This window comes from Lycium barbarum, chromosome 6 (genome assembly GCF_019175385.1).
Source record: "Lycium barbarum isolate Lr01 chromosome 6, ASM1917538v2, whole genome shotgun sequence".
Classification (NCBI taxonomy): domain Eukaryota; kingdom Viridiplantae; phylum Streptophyta; class Magnoliopsida; order Solanales; family Solanaceae; genus Lycium; species Lycium barbarum.
The window spans coordinates 127,800,921-127,824,931 of NC_083342.1; the positions used below are offsets into that span (position 1 = coordinate 127,800,921).

General features: G+C 39.5%; 1 protein-coding gene across 1 annotated transcript; it reads right to left on the minus strand.

Annotated features, from left to right (window-relative positions):
* Nucleotides 1-16,882: 16,882 nt before the first annotated feature.
* LOC132598806 (phospho-2-dehydro-3-deoxyheptonate aldolase 2, chloroplastic) lies at nt 16,883-22,825 on the minus strand. Its single transcript, XM_060311904.1, has 5 exons — nt 22,146-22,825; nt 19,706-19,983; nt 18,875-19,151; nt 17,878-18,123; nt 16,883-17,353 (listed from the first exon to the last, which is right to left on the minus strand). Exons 1-5 carry the CDS (start codon nt 22,668-22,670, stop codon nt 17,102-17,104), a joined length of 1,578 nt encoding a protein of 525 aa, XP_060167887.1. The 5' UTR covers nt 22,671-22,825; the 3' UTR covers nt 16,883-17,101.
* Between the last annotated feature and the right edge of the window lie 1,186 nt (nt 22,826-24,011).

Below are 24,011 nucleotides of genomic sequence, written 5' to 3' on the forward strand. Positions count from 1 at the left end.
GACATTTATGTAACTAAAACAAAACTTGATAGAATACCCGGCAATCGCCTGGGCTGATGTGCATAACAGGTATCTGTCGAAGATCAGGGTCAAAGATGATAAGATTCTGAGGGCCGCTTCAATATCATGACATTCCGGTAAATGAGGTGATCGATCAAGAAGAGTGATAGATCGAGATTCCAGATCATCATATGACAGATACCAGCCTTACCCGCTCGATCGAAGGGGGAACGGGCGTAAAAGCGAATCGGGCAAGAATGATAGGAGAAACGATCGAAGGAATGATCGAGGCCAAAATAACCGTGGTTTGGTAAACAGAAATGTTGTTGATAGAGCTCCGGGAAACAGAGAAACTCCATGGTTATCCGAGTACAACTTTTGCGTCGATGTAGCAACCTTAGCGGTAACCGTTATCCGAAACAAAGAAACAAGGCATCCGAGGCCAATCCAATCTGACCCGCAGAAGCCGTATAAAAGTCTTATTTGTAAGTATCATCATACTCACGGCCATCGAACCGAGGATTGTCGACACCTGAGAGAGGAGGTCGCCTGTCTGTTAAATTTGGGGCATCTTCGAGAATTCCTGAGTGAACGAGCGATAACCCATTTAAAAAACCTGGATTCCAACAAGCAGGATAGGTCGGAAGAGCCCCAGCAGGTGATACATATAATCATGGGAGGAACTGACGTTCCCATTGGACCAGTTATGAAGCGCACGACAATTTCCATAACGAGGGAAAAGCGTATCCGAAACGATAACTCGATGGCCCCATCACGTTCGATGACGAGGACATGGAAGGCATCGCCCAACTGCATAATGACGCACTGGTAATATCTGTCCTTGTCAATAAGTTTAGAATTAAACGTGTGCTGATTTATCCAGGTAGCTCGGCTAATATCACCCGATGGAGAGTCACGAACAGCTGGGACTACTAGATCAGATCGTGACGCCTATACGGGTCCTCAATGGATTCAACATGGCATGCGAAACGACGAAGGGTGAGATCACTATACTATTCTGTATGGCAGGAACAACGCAACAGACGAAATTTTATGTGATAGAGGGAGATATGGGATACAATGCATTGCTGGGCAGACCGTGGATTTACCTCGTAAGAGCGGTTCCTTCGACTATGCATCAGGTATTGAAATTTCCGACTCCAGAAGGTATCAAAACCGTCCGTGGTGAACAGCAGGCCGCAAAAGAAATGTTCGCCGTTGAAGAATCTGTTAAGAATATAAAGGCGCCAGATCGGAGTGAAGGGAAGAATGCCAAATAGCAATCACATATCCCGGTCTCGGAATGTTCGGAAGATCGGAACGGCGACACGCTAGACGAAGAGTTAAAATTCAAAATACCGAGAACCTTTGTGGTGCTCGATGATTCTGACGCCACTAAGTCCACCGTTGAAGAACTTGAGCAAATCACACTATTCGTCCATCTACCAGAAAAGAAGGAATACCTGGGCACAGGGTTAACCCCCGAGCTCAGGAAAGAATTTATTGAGTTTCTTAAAATTAACTCAGATATCTTTGCTTGGTCCCATTTAGACATGACAGGTATTCCACCGGACGTGACTACACACAAGTTGAGCTTAGATCCAAGTTTTTCCTTGGTCAAACAAAAGCGAAGGCCACAACCCGAGGTGAAACATACATTCGTCAAGGACGAGGCAACCAAGCTCCTTAATATAGGGTCCATTTGAGAGGCAAAATACCCAGATTGGTTAGCTAACGTTGTAGTAGTGCCTGAAAGGGGAATAAGTTTAGAATGTGCGTAGATTATAAAGATTTAAACAAAGCCTGCCCGAAGGATTCCTTTCTTTTGCCCAGTATCGATCGCATGATCGACGCTACCGCGGGTCACGACACGCTGAGTTTCCTCGATGGGTATTTCGGGTACAACCAAATACAAATGGATCGTGAAGATCGAGAAAAAACCTTCTTTATAACTAGGTTTGGCACATATTGTTATAATGTAATGCCTTTCGGCTTAAAAAATGCCGGTGCCACCTATCAGCGTTTAGTTAACCGAATGTTTGAACACCAAATAGGGAGATCCACAGAAGTTTATATAGATGACATGGTCGTTAAGTCCCTGCGAGCAGAGGACCATTTGAAATTTTTGTAGGAAACATTCAGCATATTGAGAAAGTAAAACATGAAGCTGAACCCAGAAAAATGTGCCTTCGGGGTCGGATCGGGCAAGTTTCTCGGATTCGTGGTATCAAATCGTAGAATCTAAATCAACCCGGATAAGATAAAAGCAATCGAATATATCACCGTGATAAACGACATTAAAGGGTGGAGAGATTAACGGGACAAATAGCTGCCCTGAGTCGATTCATCTCCAGATCCTCGGATGAGAGTCACAGTTTCTTCTCGTTGCTCAAGAAAAAGACTGAATTTTCATGGACCCCCGAATGTCAGATGGCCTTGGCAGAACTCGAAAGATACTTGTCAAGTCCACCTCTACTCCAAACACTAAAAGCGAACGAGCAGTTGTATCTATACCTGGCGGTATCCGAGATAGCGGTGAGCAGTGTCCTAGTTTGATAGGAGAAAGGTACGCAATACCCGGTTTACTATGTAAGTAGAACCCTCGGTGACGCCGAAACCAGGTACCCATATCTGGAAAAACTCGCTTTGGCTTTATTAAATGCATCTAGAAAATTAAAACCGTACTTTCAGTGTCATCCCATATGCGTCGTAACGTCATACCGCCTAAGGAACGTCATGCATAAACTCGAACTCTCAGAACAACTAGCAAAGTGGGCTGTGGAGTTTAGCGGGTATGATATTGAATACAAACCCTAATTGCCATCAAATCCCAAATATTGGCGGATTTCGTGGCCGTTTTTGCACCGGCCATGATCCCCGAGGTCGACTAGGAGATTCTTCTTGCCTCGGGGACTAGCACGGGAGTCTGGACCCTTTACACGGATGGTGCGTCTAATGTGAAAGGGTCCGGGTTAGGGATCGTTCTCAAAACTCCCTCAGGTGACATAATAAGACAATCTATTAGGTCTGCTGATTTAACTAACAACGAAACCGAGTATGAGGCTATGATTCCAGGTTTAGAACTGGCTAAAAGCTTGAGAGTCAAGATCATCGAAGCCAAATGCGATTCTCTCCAGGTAGTCAACCAAACGAACGGAACCTTCGAAATTAAGGATGATCGAATGCGGAGATATCAGGAAAAATTTCAGGTTATCCTTCGCCGGTTCAAAGAGTGGACGTTGGAACACGTATCCCTAGATCAGAATAATGAGGCGGACACCCTGGCAAATCTGGGATCCTCGGTAGAATCAGATAGATTCAATTCGAGAGCTGTGGTCAAGTTGGAAATATCCGTCATAGAGATCGGCCAAGCCGAAATAAACTCGACCAGCCTCACTTGGGATTGGAGGAACAAATACAGAGACTATCTCCAAACAAGAAAGCTACCATCCGATGCCAAGAAATCAAGGGCCCTCCGAAACAATGCAGTTAGATTTTGTTTGGTCGATGGCCAGCTGTACCGAAGGTCATTCCACGGGCCCTTAGTGAGATGCCTAGGACCAGGAGATACCGACTATGTTCTGGGTGAAGTTCACGAGGGCACTTGTGGAAACCATTCGGGAGCCGATTCATTGGTACGCAAGCTGATTAGAGCAGGATACTACTGGAACGAGATGGAGGAGGACGCCAAAACCTTCGTTCGAAAAATGTAACGAATACCAAAGGCACGCCCCATCAATGCATCAACCTGGGGAAGAGCTCCATCCGGTCCTCTCCCCATGGACATTCATGAAATGGGGCATGGATATAGTGAGACCTTTGCCATGCGCCCCTGGTAAGACGTAATTTATTTTACTTATGACTGATTATTTCTCTAAATGGGTCGAAGCACAGGCACTCGAGAAAGTCAGAGAAAAAGAGGTCATTGATTTCATTTATGACCATATAATCTGTCGATTCGGGATACTAGCGGAGATCGCGTGTGACAACGGGAAGCAGTTCATAGGTAGCAAGGTTAGCAAATTTTTCGAAGAATACAAAATCAAGAAAATCTTATCAACACCGTATCATCCGAGCGCGAATGGTCTGGCCGAGTCTACCAATTAAACCATATTGCAGAATTTAAAGAAGAGACTGGCCGGTTCTAAGCACCGATGGAAGGAGGTTCATCCTGAGGTTTTATGGGCCTACCGCACCACAGTAAGATCAAGCACCGGGGCGACCCCATTTTCCATTGTATACGGGGCCGAGGCCCTGATACCCGTCTAGGTTGGTGAGCAAAGCTTAAGATTTCGTTATGCCACTGAGAACTCGAACCATGAAGCAGTGTCCGTCAATCTGGATCTCGTGGACGATAGAAGGAAAGCTGCTCATATCCGGATAGCTGCACAAAAACAGAGGATGCAAAGGTATTATAACCGGAGGACCAACCTCAGACATTTTCAAATTGGGGACTTGGTACTAAGGATGGTCACCCTTCATACGAAGAACCCTCATGAAGGGAAACTAGCCCCAAATTGGGAAGGACCATACCGTGTCAGTGGAATAAACGGAAAGGGTTTTTATAAGCTCGAGAATGAAGACGGACAACAACTAAAAAACAATTGGAGTGTGGCACACCTAAAATGATATTACGGTTAAAGGTACGAATAAATTTTCTTTTGCGTTCTTCTCTCTTGAATAAACCATGCAGGGATACAGCCCGAGGGACAACGAAACAACACAGTGGATACTCGGAAGTCATGGACTTAGGACTGAAACCACGTGCTGCACTCTTTTTTCTTTCGACCGTTTTGTCCCGAAGTGGGTTTTCGGCAAGGTTTTAATGAGGCAGCGCCGAACAGCGTGCTATACATGTAGAGCATATCGATCAAAGACCAGAGACCAAGGACTGCACATACCGGGCTAATAGTACCGGAGCCCTCATACTTTGGACTCGAATACTAGGGGACTATTATACCACGGGTTAAGTGATAACTATGTAAACTATGTAAAAGCGAAGGCCTGAACAATAGGATCTGATGTAAGGACCAAACGATCGATTGAATCGTGTCCACTTAGTTTGTTCTTGCCGTGGAAACAATTGCGAATACATCTCTGGCCGGTTTTTTCAATAAAAAACTTACTTCGATCAAAAGGATCTGATGTTGCCAAATACCGAAAAACTATGGCATAACAGTTAAAGACTACAGTCTAAACTATGGCGTAAACAACTAAAAGACTACGGTTTATAAAACATATGCAAGATCGAAAACTGCAACCTAAAACGGTTAAAGACCACGGTCTAAAAACACAAAATTGTCATGATCGGGTCTGTCATGCTAATTATCAATCAAGCAACGACTAACGACAACACGGCTAAAAACCCAATCATGGATCGTTACCATTTGAATTTTATCCTGGCCGAAACAATATGGCAAATTATAATGAAGGCATAAACCGAACAAACATTGAACCGAGGAGTACTTTGCAAATATCAAATACAAATTTTGATTCGTATATACATAAAGTAGATTTAAAAAGGCTCGGAATAGTGGCCTCAAAACAAAGGTGTAAAAACAAAAGAAGGGACACAAAGTCCCGAACCTAATCTTCATCTGACCCCTCGGCCTCTTCATCGGCTGACTCGAGGTCGATATCCGAATCCTTAGGGTCGAATGCATCCTTTTCTTCCGCTTCAAGCTTCTTGGCTTCCTCGATCAGATCTGATACGTCCGCACTAGTGGCTTGAACTTCTTCGAGGGTCCTCCTTCGGGACATGCACCGCTCGCACTTACCTCTAAGATTACTGGCCTTTTCGGCAGCTGTAACAACGGCATTGTACAGCTCTAACATGTCTTCACAACTCGAGATCTGGTCAAGAGCCTTTCCATGCTCAGTTTGCAGATCGGTGATGACCCGGTTTAATCGATCCCGTTCCACTTCGGCCGCAGCAAGTGATGAGCTAATGCCATTCATTTGTTTCACCGACGCCTGAAGTTGCTCCCGGAGAACATCACATTCGGCCACAGCACCGATGGTCATTTCGTGGAGGGAATCAAACTCGGGCTTTATCCCTTCAAGCTCTGCCCGGTGTTGATCAATCTGGTTAATATAAGCTCGGGCCTGAGAAGCAAGGGCATTAACATCGACTATTGAAGCTTTATTGTAAACTTCGAAAGCCTTTACCTTCTCTGCCAACTGGTCACGTTCCCGTTTGGCCTCGGCAGCTTCGTTTCGAGCCTCTGCTAAATCTAATTTAAGGATAGAAAGATCAGGGAGAGACGAGATATATTGCAGCTTCTTCTTATATAGATTCATGAGCTCGTCCACCTCCTGACTCTTACTTTTGAGCTCCTTCTTGAGTCGGCCCACTTCGTACCTAAGTCGGTCGAAACTTGCATGGTGAAGCACGGAAGCCTATAAGGGGAAAAGAAACGGTTATTAAAATGAGGCATGAAATTAAAAGCAGAGTAAAAAGAACATAACGACGAGAATTACCCGATTCAATGCATTCTGAGTCTCTTTGAAAAGGCACGATTCGCTGACTTCGGTAATTTTCTTACGGTCCTCTTGGGACACCAGAGGGTACAAATAGCTGGACACCCTAACCGGACCCGATAACATGTTCATATCGGCCGACACTTAAAAGTGATTGGCCTCTTCCGATTCGGGTCGATACTAGGGGTAGGAAACGATTTCTCCAACCCCGAAATGGTTGGCTACCGGGATGGGCAAATGCTAGAAACCCCACATACCCGGAGCGGGTATTTCATAACCCCCATGACCGGCCGCCCTTTACTCGGTCACCTTTCCTTTGGCTTTTTCATCATCGGCAGGAATATCCACCAATGGCGGCGGAGAATCCTGTATGCAAATTATCGTTTAAGATGAGGCCACACCTTGTATCGGAAGGACGGAACCAAAACCGTACAAAGGCGGAATAGTAGGTACCTTAGAGCCTGATACCGATGAAGTTGCCTTCGATGCAGCGGCTGCAGCTGGCAGTTTTCCAGTACTTCGAGTAGAAGTGTGATCGGAGGCCCCGACTTTCGACCCGATGATCCCTGCGTCCGTCGACCTCGAGATGCCACTCGACCTAGCCAAAATTCGACTTGAGGTTTCCACCAATGGTGGAGTGATTGCAACATAATCGGTCAAATCATGATCGAGGGGCTCGTCAATAAGACGATACCCACCCAACGCCAGATCATCGTCGTCAGAATGGCCCAATAATTGGCCAATAACCTCAGCGTCCCAAGCACGGGTCGAGATATCTTCCGATGAGGTCTCTCGAATAACGACTTTCGATTTTTTCCTAGACTAGGAAGGAGCTCAAGATGATTCGGAGGATTTTTGTTTTTCTCGTTTCACCTAACTAACGTGGCATATTGCACAGAATCGAAAGGACGACATTCTAAGGGAAAGACTTAACGTGGGTCCCGGCCTCCCAACGGGATCGGGACAAACGTCTCCAGGTACGTTCGGCATAAGTAAGTTGGGAACAGATCTTCCAAATCCACTAGTCGAGGTTAGGAACCGCACCAAGGGTTCGGATAAGCGCTGTATACGCACGAACAAATGAAAGGTTCAGTACAGGTGCAGGCACGAGGCCGAATCATATATACATAAAGTTACTTGCGGTTGGGGTTTCATTTCTCGGGAAACGATAATTTGTCAGAGGGAATCAGATCCGCTGTCCTGATTGGGACAAACCTGCCTTGCCATCCTCGGTCTCTATCTTCGTCCAGACCGGAGAAGGTCGCTTTTCCAGCTCGTTTCGAGAGTTTTGCCATTCCTCCTCTGAAGACACGTGGGCTATACAGTCGAAGTAGGTGATGCACCGTGAACAGAATGTTCACGTTTGTAGCAAAATAACGAAGGAGCACGACGATCCTTCAAAATGACGGGTGAATTTGGCCGAGGGTAATCTCGTATCTCTTGTAGAAATCGACCACCACAGGGTCGAGTGTACTGAACGTGAAAGGGTCAATATAAACACTTAAGTACCCTTCCACATAGGTCGATATGGCTTCATCCTGGTCGGGAATAATGACCTCCTTACCTTTGCCCCCACAATCTTCCTTGACTTGTTCGAGTTTATTCGGGGGTATCGTGCACAGATAGGCTGATATTTCGACAGCTCGATCCCCTGTTGAGAAGGATTCTCGACTTTGCAGTCCCGAATGGTCGAATAGTCCTGAGGAACGAAGTCAGTTAGCAGTGGCTATGGTTTAGGAGCCGAAGACGTCTCATCGGCCTTAGCCTTTGAAGATTTACTCATCATTTTGAAAGTATGAAGATAAGAAGGTTTTAAATGAAGGTTTGAAGATTGAACAGGAAATTAAGATGAAGATATGAGGGTATGAAGGTTTGAAGATATGACGATCAACGTATTCAGAACACACGAAGGTAAAAATTCCCTTTGGTAAAGGTCGGAAAGTGAAAAAAGGAGGGGAAAACTTACTTTTATAGAGTGGGACCGAGACGCTTTACCTCCCGCAACCGTCTTCAGAGCCAACGGGGATTCGACACGTGTCGATGTCAGACGGATGTGATGGATGTGACCTTGATCCTATCTAATCATGGGAAGCGTACGTGAGAAGGAATCGGGGCGTCCACTCAACCAACTGATCGTGCTTAAATAGGTTGACCTTCCAAAAGGACCTAGATCGAGACCTCGAACGAACACTTCCATGATCGAGTAAAGCTTCAGAATATGTCACAGAGGATGTTGTTTCGAACCAGTCGTGGCCGAGTTTAAATAACAAGATGCTCGATTATGGTGGCCAGTAGCAAAACATGTCAGGTTTTTTCGAATTATGGAATAAGTGATTACTAATCGAATATACCAAAGGCATATACGAAGGTTTGGGTACAAACAATACACATGGAATGCTCAATAAAGTCCAATAACAACCAATTTGCAAGATTCCATTAAAGATTTTTCCATTTCATAAAATTCCGTCTGTGCCGGATAGATCAGTACATCAGAAAAAAGCAGAAAAAACCCCACTGTACGACCAGTAATTGAAAAACGAAAGTAAGGCAGCCACACCCTTACTCAACCTAACAAGTCGGAGGATGAGATCTCCGAGTCTATCCACGGAGATACCGATTAGATTTCCCCGTGACTTGTACCAGAGGTGGATGACTCGGGGATATCCAATCCCGGTAAATCATCTTCATCGTGCACAATCACTGGTGTAGTTTCACCAGAAGGCATTTCCCGACGGGTACCCATAATATGGCGAGTTCGAACTCGAGATCCAACCCCCGAATGCACAATGGGAAAACTTCCAGCCTCCCTGCGTCTAGATGGCCTTGGTGGAGCGGGTGTTCTTCTTCCCCGAACTATGTCCTCGGCTACCGATTTTCCTTTGGAAGCCCTCCTCGTCCGAAGTCCTGGAAACCAAAGGTATTGAGTTAAGATATAATACAGGGAACTAGGGATCGAAACGATCAGATTAAGAAGTTACCATGGTCTTTGCCTTTCCATCCTTCAGGTGCCATTCTTCTCCAAGAACGGCCTAAGGTACGAGAAGGCCGGAGAAGGGAAATCACCCATTCAAAAATAGCAGTTTCGAGCGTGGGCTCAATTGGATCTGGTGAAGGGTTCCACATTTTGGGAAAATAGACAGACGATGGATAGTGAAGCTGAACCGTGCGTATCATCACGAACCTGTTAATCCATTCTCGATCACAATCGTCTTCAGGGTCGATTAGGCTTCGGCTTCCCCTGGGAAGCAACGGAACAATTCCCCCTCGGATCGCTCGAGGTATATATAAATGAAGCAAATGATCGAGGGTAAAAGCGACTCCGGCTGTATTGGCCGACTTCTCAATACAGAATATGAGCCTCCAAATTTGCGGGGCGATTTGCCCGATAAATATTCGATATCGACGGCAGATGTCCTCGATTATCCTATGAACAGGAAAGGTGAACCCTATGGCAAAGGGATACGTGTATGATAACGAGTAGCCGGCCACGTGATGATTTATTTTCACACCCTCCCAACGGGGAGAAGGTTGACATCTGCGCCTAGATGGAAATATTGCCTGACCGTAGTAATGGCGCTATCACCGATACAAGATTCGAAATCTTCCGCCGGGTCAAGATGGTGTAGACTTTGCAGTCATTCGTATAAATAAAACCCAACGGAACAATACCAGCAGCAATAGATTCTAATTGCGTATCAGAGCCAGCGGCTCCAGTCGATGGCATGAACGAATGCTGATGTTCACCTTGAGTCAGCAACAGTATGTAAGCCATGATCGTGGAAGGTCTTCCTTAACAAAAGCTATTCTCACACTGGAACAAGAAGATTGAAGATCCGAAGAGTATTATGGGCTCAATGCAGGAATATCAGTAGGTTTTGAGGTGGAACAAAGTGAGGTTTGAAGAAGTGCAGATGCAGGGAAAAGAAAGAAGACAGGGGCTTTATATAGAAAGAGATTTAAGAGATCTTGTAGCGTATCAAGGATTCTGATATAAGGAGGATTCCCCAAAAAGATTTGGCGACTGGGTAATAATGACCTAGCATCGGGCAGAGTGAGATTTGACTTAAAGGTCCCGTCCCAGGTAATTGGAGGCGGCTGCTCAGTTTGTTTGGGTCCATTCCCCACCGTCAGTAATTAGACCTCGGGAAATGGGGGGGACTATCTGTATACGGGTAAAACCAAGGATACGTGCACGCTCGGTTTCTTGTTATTATGGATATGTTCGATCACGGTACGACCGTCTCACCGGGAACGAGGCTTCGAGTTCGGGCTGGGATGAGGCGATGAAGGAAGGGCAATTGACTGCCATCAGCGGGAGACCGAAATATCCTTCCTCAACCGGATATTTTGGCGTTGATCTCAGCAATGCAGCTGTCACCAGATTTACTTGCTTTATTTAGAATTGTACTAGGGTTGAAACTCCTCTACTATATAAAGAGGAGGCTATCATTCATGAAGGGGGTTGGCAATAACAAGGAGAGAAATAGTTTACATCAACAATCATAAGAATCTTATTAAATCAATTCCCATCTGTTCTTAAGTTTATTTTTATTATACCTCGTGAGAGCTTGTAACCAAAGGGTATCGACCTCGGTTTCTATACCCGAGGCCATACGTATTTAACAATTGGTTAGATCTGCTTCTCTGTTCATTTTATTGACATATCTCGCTATTTAATCTTGAATTGAATTTAGCCACATAGCTTTGGCATCACGTACAAATTTAATTGTTCTCCGTTTTAAGGTTAAACAAATATATGTTTAATGGGGAATACCACATGTCTCCAAGTGAATGATCGATATAAATAGTAAAACTTACACATATAGCTAAATTTTAATAGGTTCTAACAATTTATAGCTACAAGTTGCAAAATTACAATTCATAACTCTGCTTTTGTTGTATTTCTGGTCATTTTCGCGTTTTCGAAATAAAGCGAAATACAAAATCGTTGTTGAGTTTGGTCATTTTCGCGTTTTCGAAATACAACGAAATACAAAAATCGCTGTTGAGTCTGGTTATGTTCGTGTTTTCGACATACAACAAAACACAACGAAATACAAAATCGCTGTTGAGTTTGGGCACGTTTACGTTTTCGAAATACAGCGAAATACAAAATCGTTGTTGAGTAAAAAACGGTTGTATACACTTAAAATAGGTGTGAAAACGGCTGTATACACTGAAAATACACTTGGTGGGCATGAAGCTAAAACGGCAAAAACTTTGGGATTATGGGGTAGCACATTTAATTAAAAAAGGTGAGGTAGCTATGAAATGTAAATTTTGAATAATATAGCTACTAAACTTAAATATTAAAAAAGGTAGTTACTATCCATAATTAAGTCTTAAGAGTAGCCATGGCAAGTAAAAATTCCATATAAATACTCGCATACTAGTTTCACTAGGCCCGTGCTAAGTCCGGGCCCAAACTCAAGATATAATCGTAGATATTTTAATTAAGGAAATAACTTATGTTAGTAATAATTAAATTTCAAATAAGTTTATTTTCACAGCAAAACTTTCCTTTAGTATTTTAACTTTTGTTTTGATGAAATTAGTTGCTTCAAATTAGATGTGGAGCAAGAATTCAAAGTTTATAAGTTCTGAATCATGCGTTTGAAGTAATTTAGTTCTAAATTAATAATCTCTTCATATTTAATGAACTTTTAAGACAAATACAGAATTTGAGCGAAAGCGGTACCAAATCCGTAGCCGACAGTCTAATTTCACCCTACTTCAAACTTATTTTGTGTTTAAAAGATTAATTATAGTTAACCAAATAAGATATTTTAAAGATAACCCGATCTTGACTAATAACACTGCTTTCATTTTCAACACTATATGGCATCAATTAATAATTTTTAAAACTCTCTAAAAATGAGTTTAGTAAAAATCTTTTTAAACACATATGAGCTCATTAAAGTATAAATATAAAGTAGAAGAAATGCTTACAGGTAAGTAAAGGAATTTTCAGAAATTCTCAAATTTTATAATACAAATATAAAGTAAAAGAAATGTCTGCAGGTAAAAATCTAAAATAATTAACAAATGAAAAGAAGAAAACGAGAGAGCAACAAGAAGCAAGAATCTAGTGAAAAAATTACTATTTCTTAGGTTAATAGATAAGATAAATAGAAGAAAATAACAAGAAAAATATAGTACAGCGGATGAGACTGTTCTTTCCTTAACTAGGAGTCTCGGGTTCGAGCATGGGTATGAAAAAATCCTCAACGGGGAGCGCTTCCTCCTAATGGACCCTACGTGATGCAAATATGGATTAATTGGGCTCTAGTGTGAATACCGCGCACCGAATAAGAAATCAAAAAATAAGGAAAAATACAATAGGCAGTTTGACAACTTTTAAAAAATATACTATAAAAACTAAAAAATAAAATTGACTTTAAAAATAAGATTGGAACCGAAAAGTAATCAAATGAATAATTTGACATTTTATTAAAAACTTTTATAGTCACTGCAAAAGTGCTTCGATCGTCTCTTATATACAGTACTCCGTAGTAATTTGGCCGGAAACGGATGATGTCTACATTCAGGCTCTTGTGAGAGGCTGCAAGTCCCAAGTAGCACAGGTCACGTGCCAGTAAAGACAACAGTGTCTCTAAGTGATCACGTGTGCCATTTAGTCTAAGAGATAAGATTGTGGAGCTAAATTATTAAAAAATCACTTACTCCCTTTATTCAACTCATATGATATATATATATATTTTTTAATCTGTTTCAAAATAAATGATATATTTTTATATTTACAAAATAATTTATCTTAAAAATGTTCGTTTAACTTAACGAATTGATTTACAGCCACACAAATGTTTATGATCTGTTTCAGATAAAAAATTTTAAAAATTTTTATTTTTTTTTAATTTTCATACTTAATTAAATTATATCACATAAATTGAGACGGAGAGAATAATTGACATCTCTCATAAATCAATTGCGATTCATTCTGCACTAAGGCTGAATCTTTTCTCTCTTTAGCGGGTCCCTATTCTTAAGGAATGTGTAAAATGCAAAAGGACGAATAATATGTACCAAAGGTACAACAAAAACACAGGGAAAATATATAAAATTCCCCAACATATACTCGGATTAATTATGGCGCATCCAACCTTTGCGGGCGATCTATAACCCCCCTTAACATTTTAAAAGTGCAATTTATAACCCTTTAAAAAGTCACACCCAGATATGTGTTGGACAGTGTAGTGTCAGATGCACCTGACACGTGTACATTTTTTTAAAAAAATATTTATTTTCTTGTTCTTTTCTTTATTTTTCTGTTTTTCTTTTTCCCTTTCCTCTGTTCTTCCTCACTCTTTCTCCCTTTCCTCTGTTCTTCCTAACTGTTTCTTTCTCTTTCTCTTTTTATTTTCTTCTTCATATTTCCTCCATTTTCGCCGGAGCTCCTTCCATGGCCGCCACAATTTCAGACTAACCCACCACTTTGTGATTTTTAATGAATTTAACAAATTAGAAATTTAAAAATTTTCTTTTCCTCAATCAATTTAAAGACTTGATTTTTCATGCTTAATGACGTGTGAAAGATCAGTGGCAGCAAAAGAGTAAATTTAGGAGCTGAAATCAGTAGGGGAAAAATCAACTGGATATCACCATTAACGACCACAGTAGAAGCTTAAAGCTTGAGCGCGAAGATCTACAACGAAGCTGGATAATTCCAGATCTAAAATTTTCGTTGAGAAATTTGTGTTTAAATTCAAAGTTTTGTCTCATTGTGTTGAATGTGTTGATGGAAAACTGAAAAAATTAGGGCTTGAAGGTTTTACCTTCAATGGTGTTGAAATTGGGCCAAAGTGATGATGAAATGGGTCAAATTATGGAGATATAATTAGGGGATTAAAAACTATAACAGTTGGGGGTGCCACGTGGCAAAAGATTAATGGGTTAGCCGAGCTTAATATACCCCTCACGCGCTCCTTCTTCGTGTTCCCACCTCCTTGTCCAGCTCACCAAATAATGGCCAATATAATGCACTAAAAATATGTCTCGGGGGGTAATAGGTCGCCCGCAAAGGTTGGGTGCGTCATAATTAATCCGAGTATATGTTGGGGGAGGGTTATGTATTTTCCCACAAAAACACCATACCCGATGTAATATATTCTCACAAGTGAAGAATGAAGAGACTAGAGTGTACGCAAATCTTATTCCTATCTCGTAGAGATAGAGAGATTGTTTTCAAAAGACTCGACTCAAATATGTACCAAAGGTGATATTGTATTTTTTCTTATATTTTTAAACAGAGTAAAAACAATCTATATCAGTTACTGCTTCCTCCGTCCCATAATAAGTGTCATCTTAGCTAAAAATATTTATCCCACAATAAGTGTCACTTTAGAAAATCAAGACATAAATTGACTAGCTTTTTTCAATTCTACCCTTAGACAAAAAGCGACAAGTTAAAGTAACATCTAAATGATGACTGAAAAAGTCTCATAGTAACTTAATATTGTTGGATTCCCAATATCAAAAGGTTTACTACTTGTCCATGCTTTAATCAAGAGGAAAAAATAATTTGTTTTTATTATATAGAGATAATTACGTAAACTTCATATGACATTATTGATTTCTTAATATGCGTAATTTTTACTAAAGTGACACTTATTATAGGATGGAAGGAGTATTAGATAACAACAGTTTATATTTCCACAATTTTATTACATCCAAATATCAGAAAGTTGTTGATGCAAGGCTTCTGTACTAGTTTCAAGTTGAAACCTTCCCTTCCTGTACTGTATATGGCATTAAAAAAAATATAGCAATTATTAGAGGGGTCACCATCTCTTCCAAAGATCTTAGCCAAAGAAGACTCTCGATCCTTGAGAGAATATTATTTTTAATGTTTTTGGGTAGATCAGTTAGACACCTCCGAAGTAGGGCTGACCATAAGTATCGAAAATTAAAAAATTGGATCAAATCGAACTGAATTTTAAGAAAGCGAAATCGAAAGAATCGAATCGAACTAGTTGAGTTCGGTGTTTGATGTTCACCTTCAAAAAATCGAAACCGAAATAGTCGAACCGAACTTTGATGAAACCGAACTGAAGAATCGAAATTTAAACATGACCCAAATAATTTAAAATAGTTCAGACCCATTAAGTTTAAGCAAAAAAAAAAAACCCAATTGTAATAAGCTCTCTTTTGCTTTGTATCTCTAATTTTCCACTTTAATTGAAAAAATCAAATATCCTTAACAAAGAAAGGTGACTAGGATGTGTCTTTAGGATTAATGTATGTCATTTATGTGTTTTTTTAATTATTCTTACCGTATGTATATATAACACCTAGTAATCCTATATTATGATTATGATTTTCTGTTCTTGTGTTTCCTGTTTGTTTGATTTTGATTTTAATTTGTTAGTTTTATGTTTTGTTGTTTTTGAGAATATGAATTAGTGTAAATGGAATCGCTTCTAATATCATATCAAAAAAATCAAATTGAAAAAACCGAAACCGAACCGAACCAAACTTCAAAAAACCGAAACCGAAAGAACCGAACCGAACTAGTTTGGTTCGGTGTTCGATGTCCACTTTTAAAAAACCGAAACCAAAATAGTCAAATCGAAGTTTGATAAAACCGAACTGAAGAACCAAAGGCCCACCCTACTCAAAAGTAAGACTCACCCCTATTGAACAAATAAAATTAGAGAAATGGCGTACACTGCTTTTAAAACAAAAGAAAACAAGTAGGGTTTGTGTGAAGGATCAGAGCTCATTCCAAAGTCGCTATGAATATTCCCTAAACTTCTCTTCTACAATCCAGAAAAAATAATTAGCAAATGCTTTGTCGGAGTGTTAGATGAACATAATAAACAGATTGAATACTTAACCACATATCTCGAGTTCAAGACTGAAAATGGAATCACCTTTGGTAGGTACCCCTAAAGTGGGACTTTACAGCGCGATAGGGATTAGTCAAGCCCTACATCAAACATTGAGTTGAAAACCAAAAAAAAAAGTATTTTTTTGTGAGTTTAATAGCCTGTTTGGCCAAGCTTAATTTTCTCAAAAAGTGCTTATCAGAACAAAAAGTGATGTGTTTAGCCGTGCTTTTAGGAGAAAATAAGTGCTTTTAGGGAATAGCAGAAGTAGTTTTTCAGAAGCTAAATTTTTTTTTTCCCCAAAAGCACTTTTTAAAAAAAATACACTTAAAATCACTTTTTAAAAGCTTAATCAAACACTAATCGCTGCACAAAAGTGATTTTTAAATTAATTGGCCCAACACAAACTGCTTCTCACTAAAAGTACTTTTTTGAAAAGTACTTCTCAAAATAAGCTGATTTTAAAAGCTTAGCCAAATAAGCTATAAATCGACTATGACAGAAGTAGTCGCTTCTTCAACCAAAATAGAGAGGAAAAAAACAAAGAGACCCCTTAGTCAAACCAAACAAAGTACCTTTGCTCGCTTCACTTACGAAGAAGTTGCCTCACAGATGATGTTATACATACAAACTTAAGCATAGAGAGGTCCTATCAACATATATACTAACAGCCCGTGCACAACTGGATACTGTAAGTGTCATATTACTATAATTGGATCTTGCCATACTAGGAGTATCCCTTCACACAGACACTGCCAAAAGTACTGAGATGATTTCTAGAACCTTAACTTAGGTCCCAGCCTTCTTTTCCTGAGGCGCTCGGCGATAATAAAGGCAAGTTCAAGTGCTTGGGAAGCATTAAGCCTTGGGTCACAATGAGTATGGTAGCGCGAGCTCAGATCATTGTAAGTAATTGTCCGAGAGCCTCCAATGCACTCTGTTACATTCTGACCCGTCATCTCCAGATGCACACCACCTGGATAGCTCCCTTCTTGATCGTGTACATCAAAGAATGCTCTTACCTCATTCTACAGAGATATATGCAATTGCAATATCAGCTAAGGTGAAAAGAATTTCACTAGGATAGCATAAGTGAGACTTAGCTGGGGGAAAGGGAAGGAAAAAAACAGCATTGAGAAGGACAAGAAGTCAAACCTGATTGTTAAATGTGTAGAAACAAGCATGCATCAAGAGACCTTAATTAATGAAATAAATTACCTTAGCGTGGAGTTACATAGTTTAAGTATCTACTCAATAGGTATAAACAGCATAAGGTCACCAAATTTTTCCTAATTAGTAAGTGTTTGTTAGATCTTATGATCACTTAATTTCTTGCTCGAAATGTAGATATGATAGCATGCGACCATCAAAATAATGTCACTCAATCTTCCCCTATAGTGTCCTGGACACTGAATGAGTTTCAAAATACTTTTACTTATATTGCCAGGGGTGGCGGATAAACCTTTTCGAGAAAATACAGCAGAATTGACCTACCGTGAGAACATAAAGCAAGTTTTTATGCAAGGATATATAATAAGTCGAATAGTCATACCCGGATAGAGTCAAATGAACGCGTTTTGAGTCCACAAGGGGCTTTAGTGGTATTTCCATGCATAGGATCACTGACCCAAGTGACAATTTGACCTGCTCCGCGAACAGCCCTGATCAGATGAGGAAGCTTTACTCTCATGTTATCAGCTCCCATCCTGGTGATCACTGTAATTCTTCCCGGTCTATTTTGAGGGTTAAGAATGTCAATAAGCTTGACTAGTTCATCTGGATCCATTTTGTCACTCACCTGCATTGTTGAAACAAAGGTGGCTTATGTAGCATGTATGTCCATAAAATCGTGGAAACTAAGGAAAGCTTAAAAGGTGGATACTATCTTCTGTTTTTGGCAAAAAAAAAAAAAAAAGAAGGTGGATACTATAAAGTACATTGCAAATGACGTTTTAACTCGGGTCAGTATTTACATTCCCCATCCCAATTTATATCACTCAGTTTACTTTTTCGGACATCTCAAATGTTTGACACCATTCATCTAATAATATCATTGATAAAATTTCAAGAATTCAAGTTCATGTATTATTCTAATTTTAGACTTTGATATGATGTTTTCTAGTCAAATTTAGCTTACCAATACCTCTTATACAATATATAAGTTAAATTAATGTCTTAAACTCCATCTCTACTCAAGACACTTCGTATAAAACAAGATAGAAGGATTACTTCCTTGGACCTAAAACTTCAGAAAATATTGGTTCCTAGTCTTTGTTTTCTTTTTTTGCTAACCAATTTTCGAACGCTATAAACTTTTTGCTGCTAATCACAAGTTAAAAGTTGAATCTCAGAATGTGGATGGTCAAAGAATGGATGAAGGTCCAGACAGAGTCAAATGCATCTCTAAGGCATGTCTTATAATTTACAATCTGCATCTTTGATTTCACATGCAGATGACAGTCTTAGGTTTATTCATAATTAGCATATTTACCACTCCTTTCTTCTTAGTTCTTAGGAAATCAAAGTGCAGTAAAAGAAGTGTGGAATACCTTGATACCGAGTGGATTGGCAATTCCTCTCACAAACTCAACATGAGCACCATCCAATTGCCTCGTTCGTTCCCCAACCCAAATCATATGAGCAGAGCAGTCATAATAAAGGCCAGACGTTGAATCCTCTCTTGTAAGTGCTTGTTCATAAGGCAAGAGAAGGCACTCATGTGATGTCCAGAAGTCTGTTGTAGTCATGATTGGATGGTCAACTGTAAGCCCAGCAGCACTCATGAAGCCCATTGCTTCGTCAACCCGGTGGGCCAGTTCACGGTACCTTCAGGAAACATATTGCTCACAAAATTGTTAGTCATATAAGTTATAATAGAAAAACCAACATGACTATGAAGCCAAAATTAGACAAACATTTGGGGTGTGTTTGGTGTGAAAGTTTTCCAATTTTCCCATGTTTGGTTGGTCAAAATATTTTGAAAAACATTTTCTCCAGGAAATTAAGTTCCTTCAAAAAAAGCAGGGAAAACAAGTCCCATAAGTGGCCTTCCAAGCTCATTGTCTTCTCTTGCCCCCAACCCCCAACCCCCACCCCTTGACCATCCCACTTCCTGGCACCCCACCCCACCCCATCCCACCCCCGTCGTTTTTCCTAGATTACATATAAATGCACTTGGGACAATATTTGTTTTAGTTACATACCAAACACTAGATAATAAGTAAGAAACTCACTTATTTTCCAAGAAAATATTTTCTAGGAAAACATTTTTCGTGATTTTTTTCTTTCCTCCATACCAAACACAACCTTTCTTTTGATAAGCAAGAATAAACTAATAATTTCTTTTGATAAGTAAAACAACTAACATGGCAGAAGGCTACCTGTCACCTTGCTCGCTGTGATCAGTAAAGTCGAGATTCCACTGGTTAACCCTCTGCATGGCAGCATATCCTCCAGTAGCAAATGCCCTGAGGAGGTTTAACGTAGCTACTGACTGAGTATAAGCCCTAATCATCCTATGGGGGTCAGGAATTCTTGAGTTCTCATCAAAAGCATCACCATTCACATTGTCTCCCCTGTAGCTTGGCAGCTTCACGCCATCCTTTTCTTCAAATGGATCAGATCTTGGCTTGGCAAATTGACCTGCCATTCTACCCACCTAACCAGTAAAGTACAAGTATAAATAACCAAATCTTGGACCACTGTTTACAGAATCATTCAACAATCAAAAGTAAAATTGTCTTTGACATAACCGCAGAAACTGCTAAAATGGAATTCATATCTCCTGATTTAAACTTTGAGATGCAGTAGCTGATTCATCTGCTGGACATGCATGTGAATTTCGGATAATTACTAGTCAAACTACTGAATTTCTTATTTGTAATTGGAACCCAAGAACTAAGCAGTAGACTAAAGTAAACTCCAATTTGCTTTGCCTAAGCAGCAAAGAAGAATAAGTTTGGACTATCATTTTCACCACAAAGCAACAACCATCATTTGACTTCTTTCAAGTGCATCGTCATCTGTTTCTGTCTATTAGCCCAACCATCTAAAGCTGTCACAGAGCAATAAAAAGAATAAAGATATAACTTAACAGATGCTATAATCAAGGTCAAATTAAATCATTTTAGTGTTAATTAGAGTAAAAACATACAATATTTTCCTGTACCAACTAAACCACCTGAAAGGCACGAACAGCTGAAGACCAAGTTCTGTAAAATTGTATATATCACAGATAAAAACTTCCTATGGGATAAAACCCCGTATACCATGATGATCATGCAAACCCCCAAAATTGTTACTCTCCTTTTCTTTTGAAATGCAATGAAAGTTTTATCAAAGGATAGCACTGATGAGAAGCACAGCAATTAGCAAAATGCTAAAATCACTGTGTGAAATGAACTAAGGAAATTAGCCATCCTATCTACTTCTTCAACAATTTCATTTTTACACCAAAAGGCTAAGAGAACTAAACCTCTGTGCTTTAGGTTAAAAATCTTTTCCTTTTGGACCTTGTTGAGTTCCCAAGTCGGGTGAGTCATAGATATTCGGTCTCTTTATATGGTCTTGGGCAATCCTCACCTCTTGATTTAGCTTTTGGGATTGAGTTAGGTCTAAAGTCCATTCTTTATGATGGTATCAGATCCAGAGCCATCTCAATTCTCATAATTTACCAATGTTGGGCCCCATCTTATATCTTCACTCTTAAGATGTCCAGGTTTTTTTTTTTTTTTTTTTGGGGGGGTGGGGGGTGGGGGGTTGCTCATATAGGGTAGGATTTGGTCTCCTAATGGTCTTGAGTAAACCTAACCTCTTGAGGTAGCGTTTGGGATAGAGTTAGGTCTAAGGTCCATTTCTTTATCGTATCTCTAGTTTCATTCCTTCCACACAGTCCACCATATAGCCGTTGGTGTAGCTTTTAGCTGCCTATTTTAGTGCTCTTCTATTCCAACAAGGTAGCAGGTCTTTAGGAGATTATGGCATGCACCATTTAATTTCAAGCAAATTTCTGAACAGGTAACAAATCTGGTCTGTGAATCTGCAATGAATAAGTGTTCCACGTCTTCATAATCGCCTTCACATATTATAGATCAGTTGCAAATAGTTACACCTCTTTTTTTGGAGATTGTGTCGGGTCAAGCAAGCCACTAGCCATGAAAACATACTCCTATGTAAAGTGCTTGTTTCTCCATATCAGTTTCCATGGCCATACTTGTTCTTGTCTATTTTGGGACGAAAATTTATATCGAGACTTCACTGAGAGAAGGCCATCCCTATGTTCCTTTCACAGTATCCAATGTGGAGTTGACTGTTATACTTGGAAGCTTTCTATCATATGCAAAAAGTTACCTATTTCTTCCAGTTCCCGATCATTGCACCTTCTTCTAAGGGGTTCTATCCTAGAGTAGGCCAGTGATCACTGATCATCCCTAGGCTCCTTTCATAGTCTATAACATTGTGACTATTTACCATGTTGAAAATAGTAGGCAACCCAACTTTGATCCCCTACGTCCTAATCATCTTTCTTTGCAAAATTGTTATTCTCTGTTCCATTTTATATTGCACAATTACTATTTGGAGAGCCAGACATGCTTCTTTAACAACAATTTTTCTACACCTTTTTTAAATAGTATCATCCATAAAAGTTGTGACTTTTGCACCTATTTATGTAGTCTTTAAGAATATAACAAAAACAATAAAAGAATCTATGCATCATAATTACTACTAGTATTATATTTTCACAACCGTCAGCTTACGCGTAAGCCTGCCTAAAAAAAAATGAATTAACTCAAAGAGGAATGAAAAAGTTGAGAAAAGTACCTTGATGACAGGCATTTGACCACCAAACATAAGCACAACACCCATCTGCAAGATAACTCTAAAAGTATCCCTAATATTATTAGCACTAAATTCCTTAAAACTCTCAGCACAATCACCTCCTTGCAACAAGAAAGCATTGCCAAGAGCAGCTTCACCCAATTTCTCTTCAAGATTCCTAGCTTCCCCAGCAAATACAATTGGAGGATATGTTGAAAGAGTTTCAAGAACCTTTTCCAGCTCTACCTTATCAGGGTATTCAGGGAGTTGAAAAGCTGGTTTTGATTTCCAGCTTTCAAGACTCCATTTTTTTCCCTCAGGGTTTTGAGCTGTTTTTGTTGTGGATGAAGGTGGAGATTGAACGGCTGAGATGGGTTTGATTCTTGGTTTGATTTTGGAGTTTGATGGGGTTGTGGTGATGAAAATGGGTTTATGTAATAAAGGTGAAGGCTTTGGGGATTGAAGGCAAGAATTTGCGAGGGCTGAGCCACCACTTCTGCCGCCGCTGGTGGTGGCTGTTAGAGCCATATTGGTGGGATACAAAGAGAATAGAATTGTGGTTCAGGGAACAAAGATGCCACGTACCTGAATTTGGTTAGAACTGAACATAAACTATCACTTTACCTTACTTATAGTTCCCTGTATTTTGTCTTACTGGTTTAGATGCAGTACATATTTTGAAAAATAATACCAGTATACTGCAAATAAAAGCTTTGAATAAATAACTATACATGGATGAATAAATTACAAGTTTATGTGGATGATCACTGTGAATATCATCGTATATGTGTGACGCTACTTGGTACTTCTAATTTACGATAGATTATTGACTCATTTTGCATAAAATTAAAATTTATCAACTTTGAAGTGTACACTCTTGCTAATTACTATGAGTTGAGAAAAAATTGTTAGGAACTATTTTTTTTTTTTAATTTACGTTAATAGTATCAATTCATTCTCCAAATTTCATCATTTAAACACTGCTTCATTAGCTTTTTGATAGCTAGGAAATTATAATATGTCACTTGAAGTAAAATTGGTGTGGATATAATTTTGCACGACTTCTTTCTATTTTGATGGGTGGTCATGGTTAGATTTGGATCGGTTATTTGTTAAAATCAAAATCAAATTAACTTAGTCAGTTTATAAATTATTAAACCAAACCACCCAAACCAAATATTATACACAACCATCGGTTTGGTTCGATTTTTTAAGAAATTTAATGGTACTTTTCTCTTTGATTCTTTCCTATAATTAGGAAAGAATTTTTCATCATTTTCCAACTTATAATTTGCTATTGCTATTCTATTGTGGTGGCTATAGTTTTCTTTGATTACGGAGAAAATTCTTAACATTTATAAGTTTTAATCAAGTAAATAAAGTTTATAAGAAATATAAAAGAATTTTAAGTAAATCTTATAGTTGTTTCCTTGAATATATGGGTTTGGATTCATGGCTTTCTTTTTAAGAAATGAGCTTAATTAAGGTGTAAAGTTCGTTAGCCTATTAGAGATAAATAAAATTTTGATGAAAAATTATACAGAGTATTTGAAACTATTTATAAAAGTTGCTATATTGTATATATACAATTATAAAAATTTGTATATAGAATTTATCGGTTTGGTTCGATTTTTTCTCCGGTTTGTTTTAGATAAAACCAAATCAAATAAAATGTTTAATAGTTTTTAAAAATTTACAACCAAACCAAACCAAACTCAAACAGATATCATTTTATTTAATCGGTCTGGTTCGAATCGTGTTTTAACAAAACCGAAATCACAAAGCATGTTTACTAATATACAAAACATAATTAAGTAAAAAAATCTACAATTAAATCACAATCTTGAACATTAATGAACATTGCGGTTA

What these genes read in the sequence shown, in the direction of transcription:
- LOC132598806 (XM_060311904.1), bottom strand. Translation starts at nt 22,670, where the DNA reads ATGGCTCTAACAGCCACCACCAGCGGCGGCAGAAGTGGTGGCTCAGCC. An exon ending in GTCAAATGCCTGTCATCAAG is followed by an intron (nt 19,984 to 22,145) that starts GTACTTTTCTCA and finishes TTTACTGGTTAG; the next exon opens with GTGGGTAGAATGGCAGGTCA. An exon ending in CCAATCCACTCGGTATCAAG is followed by an intron (nt 18,124 to 18,874) that starts GTATTCCACACT and finishes TCAACAATGCAG; the next exon opens with GTGAGTGACAAAATGGATCC.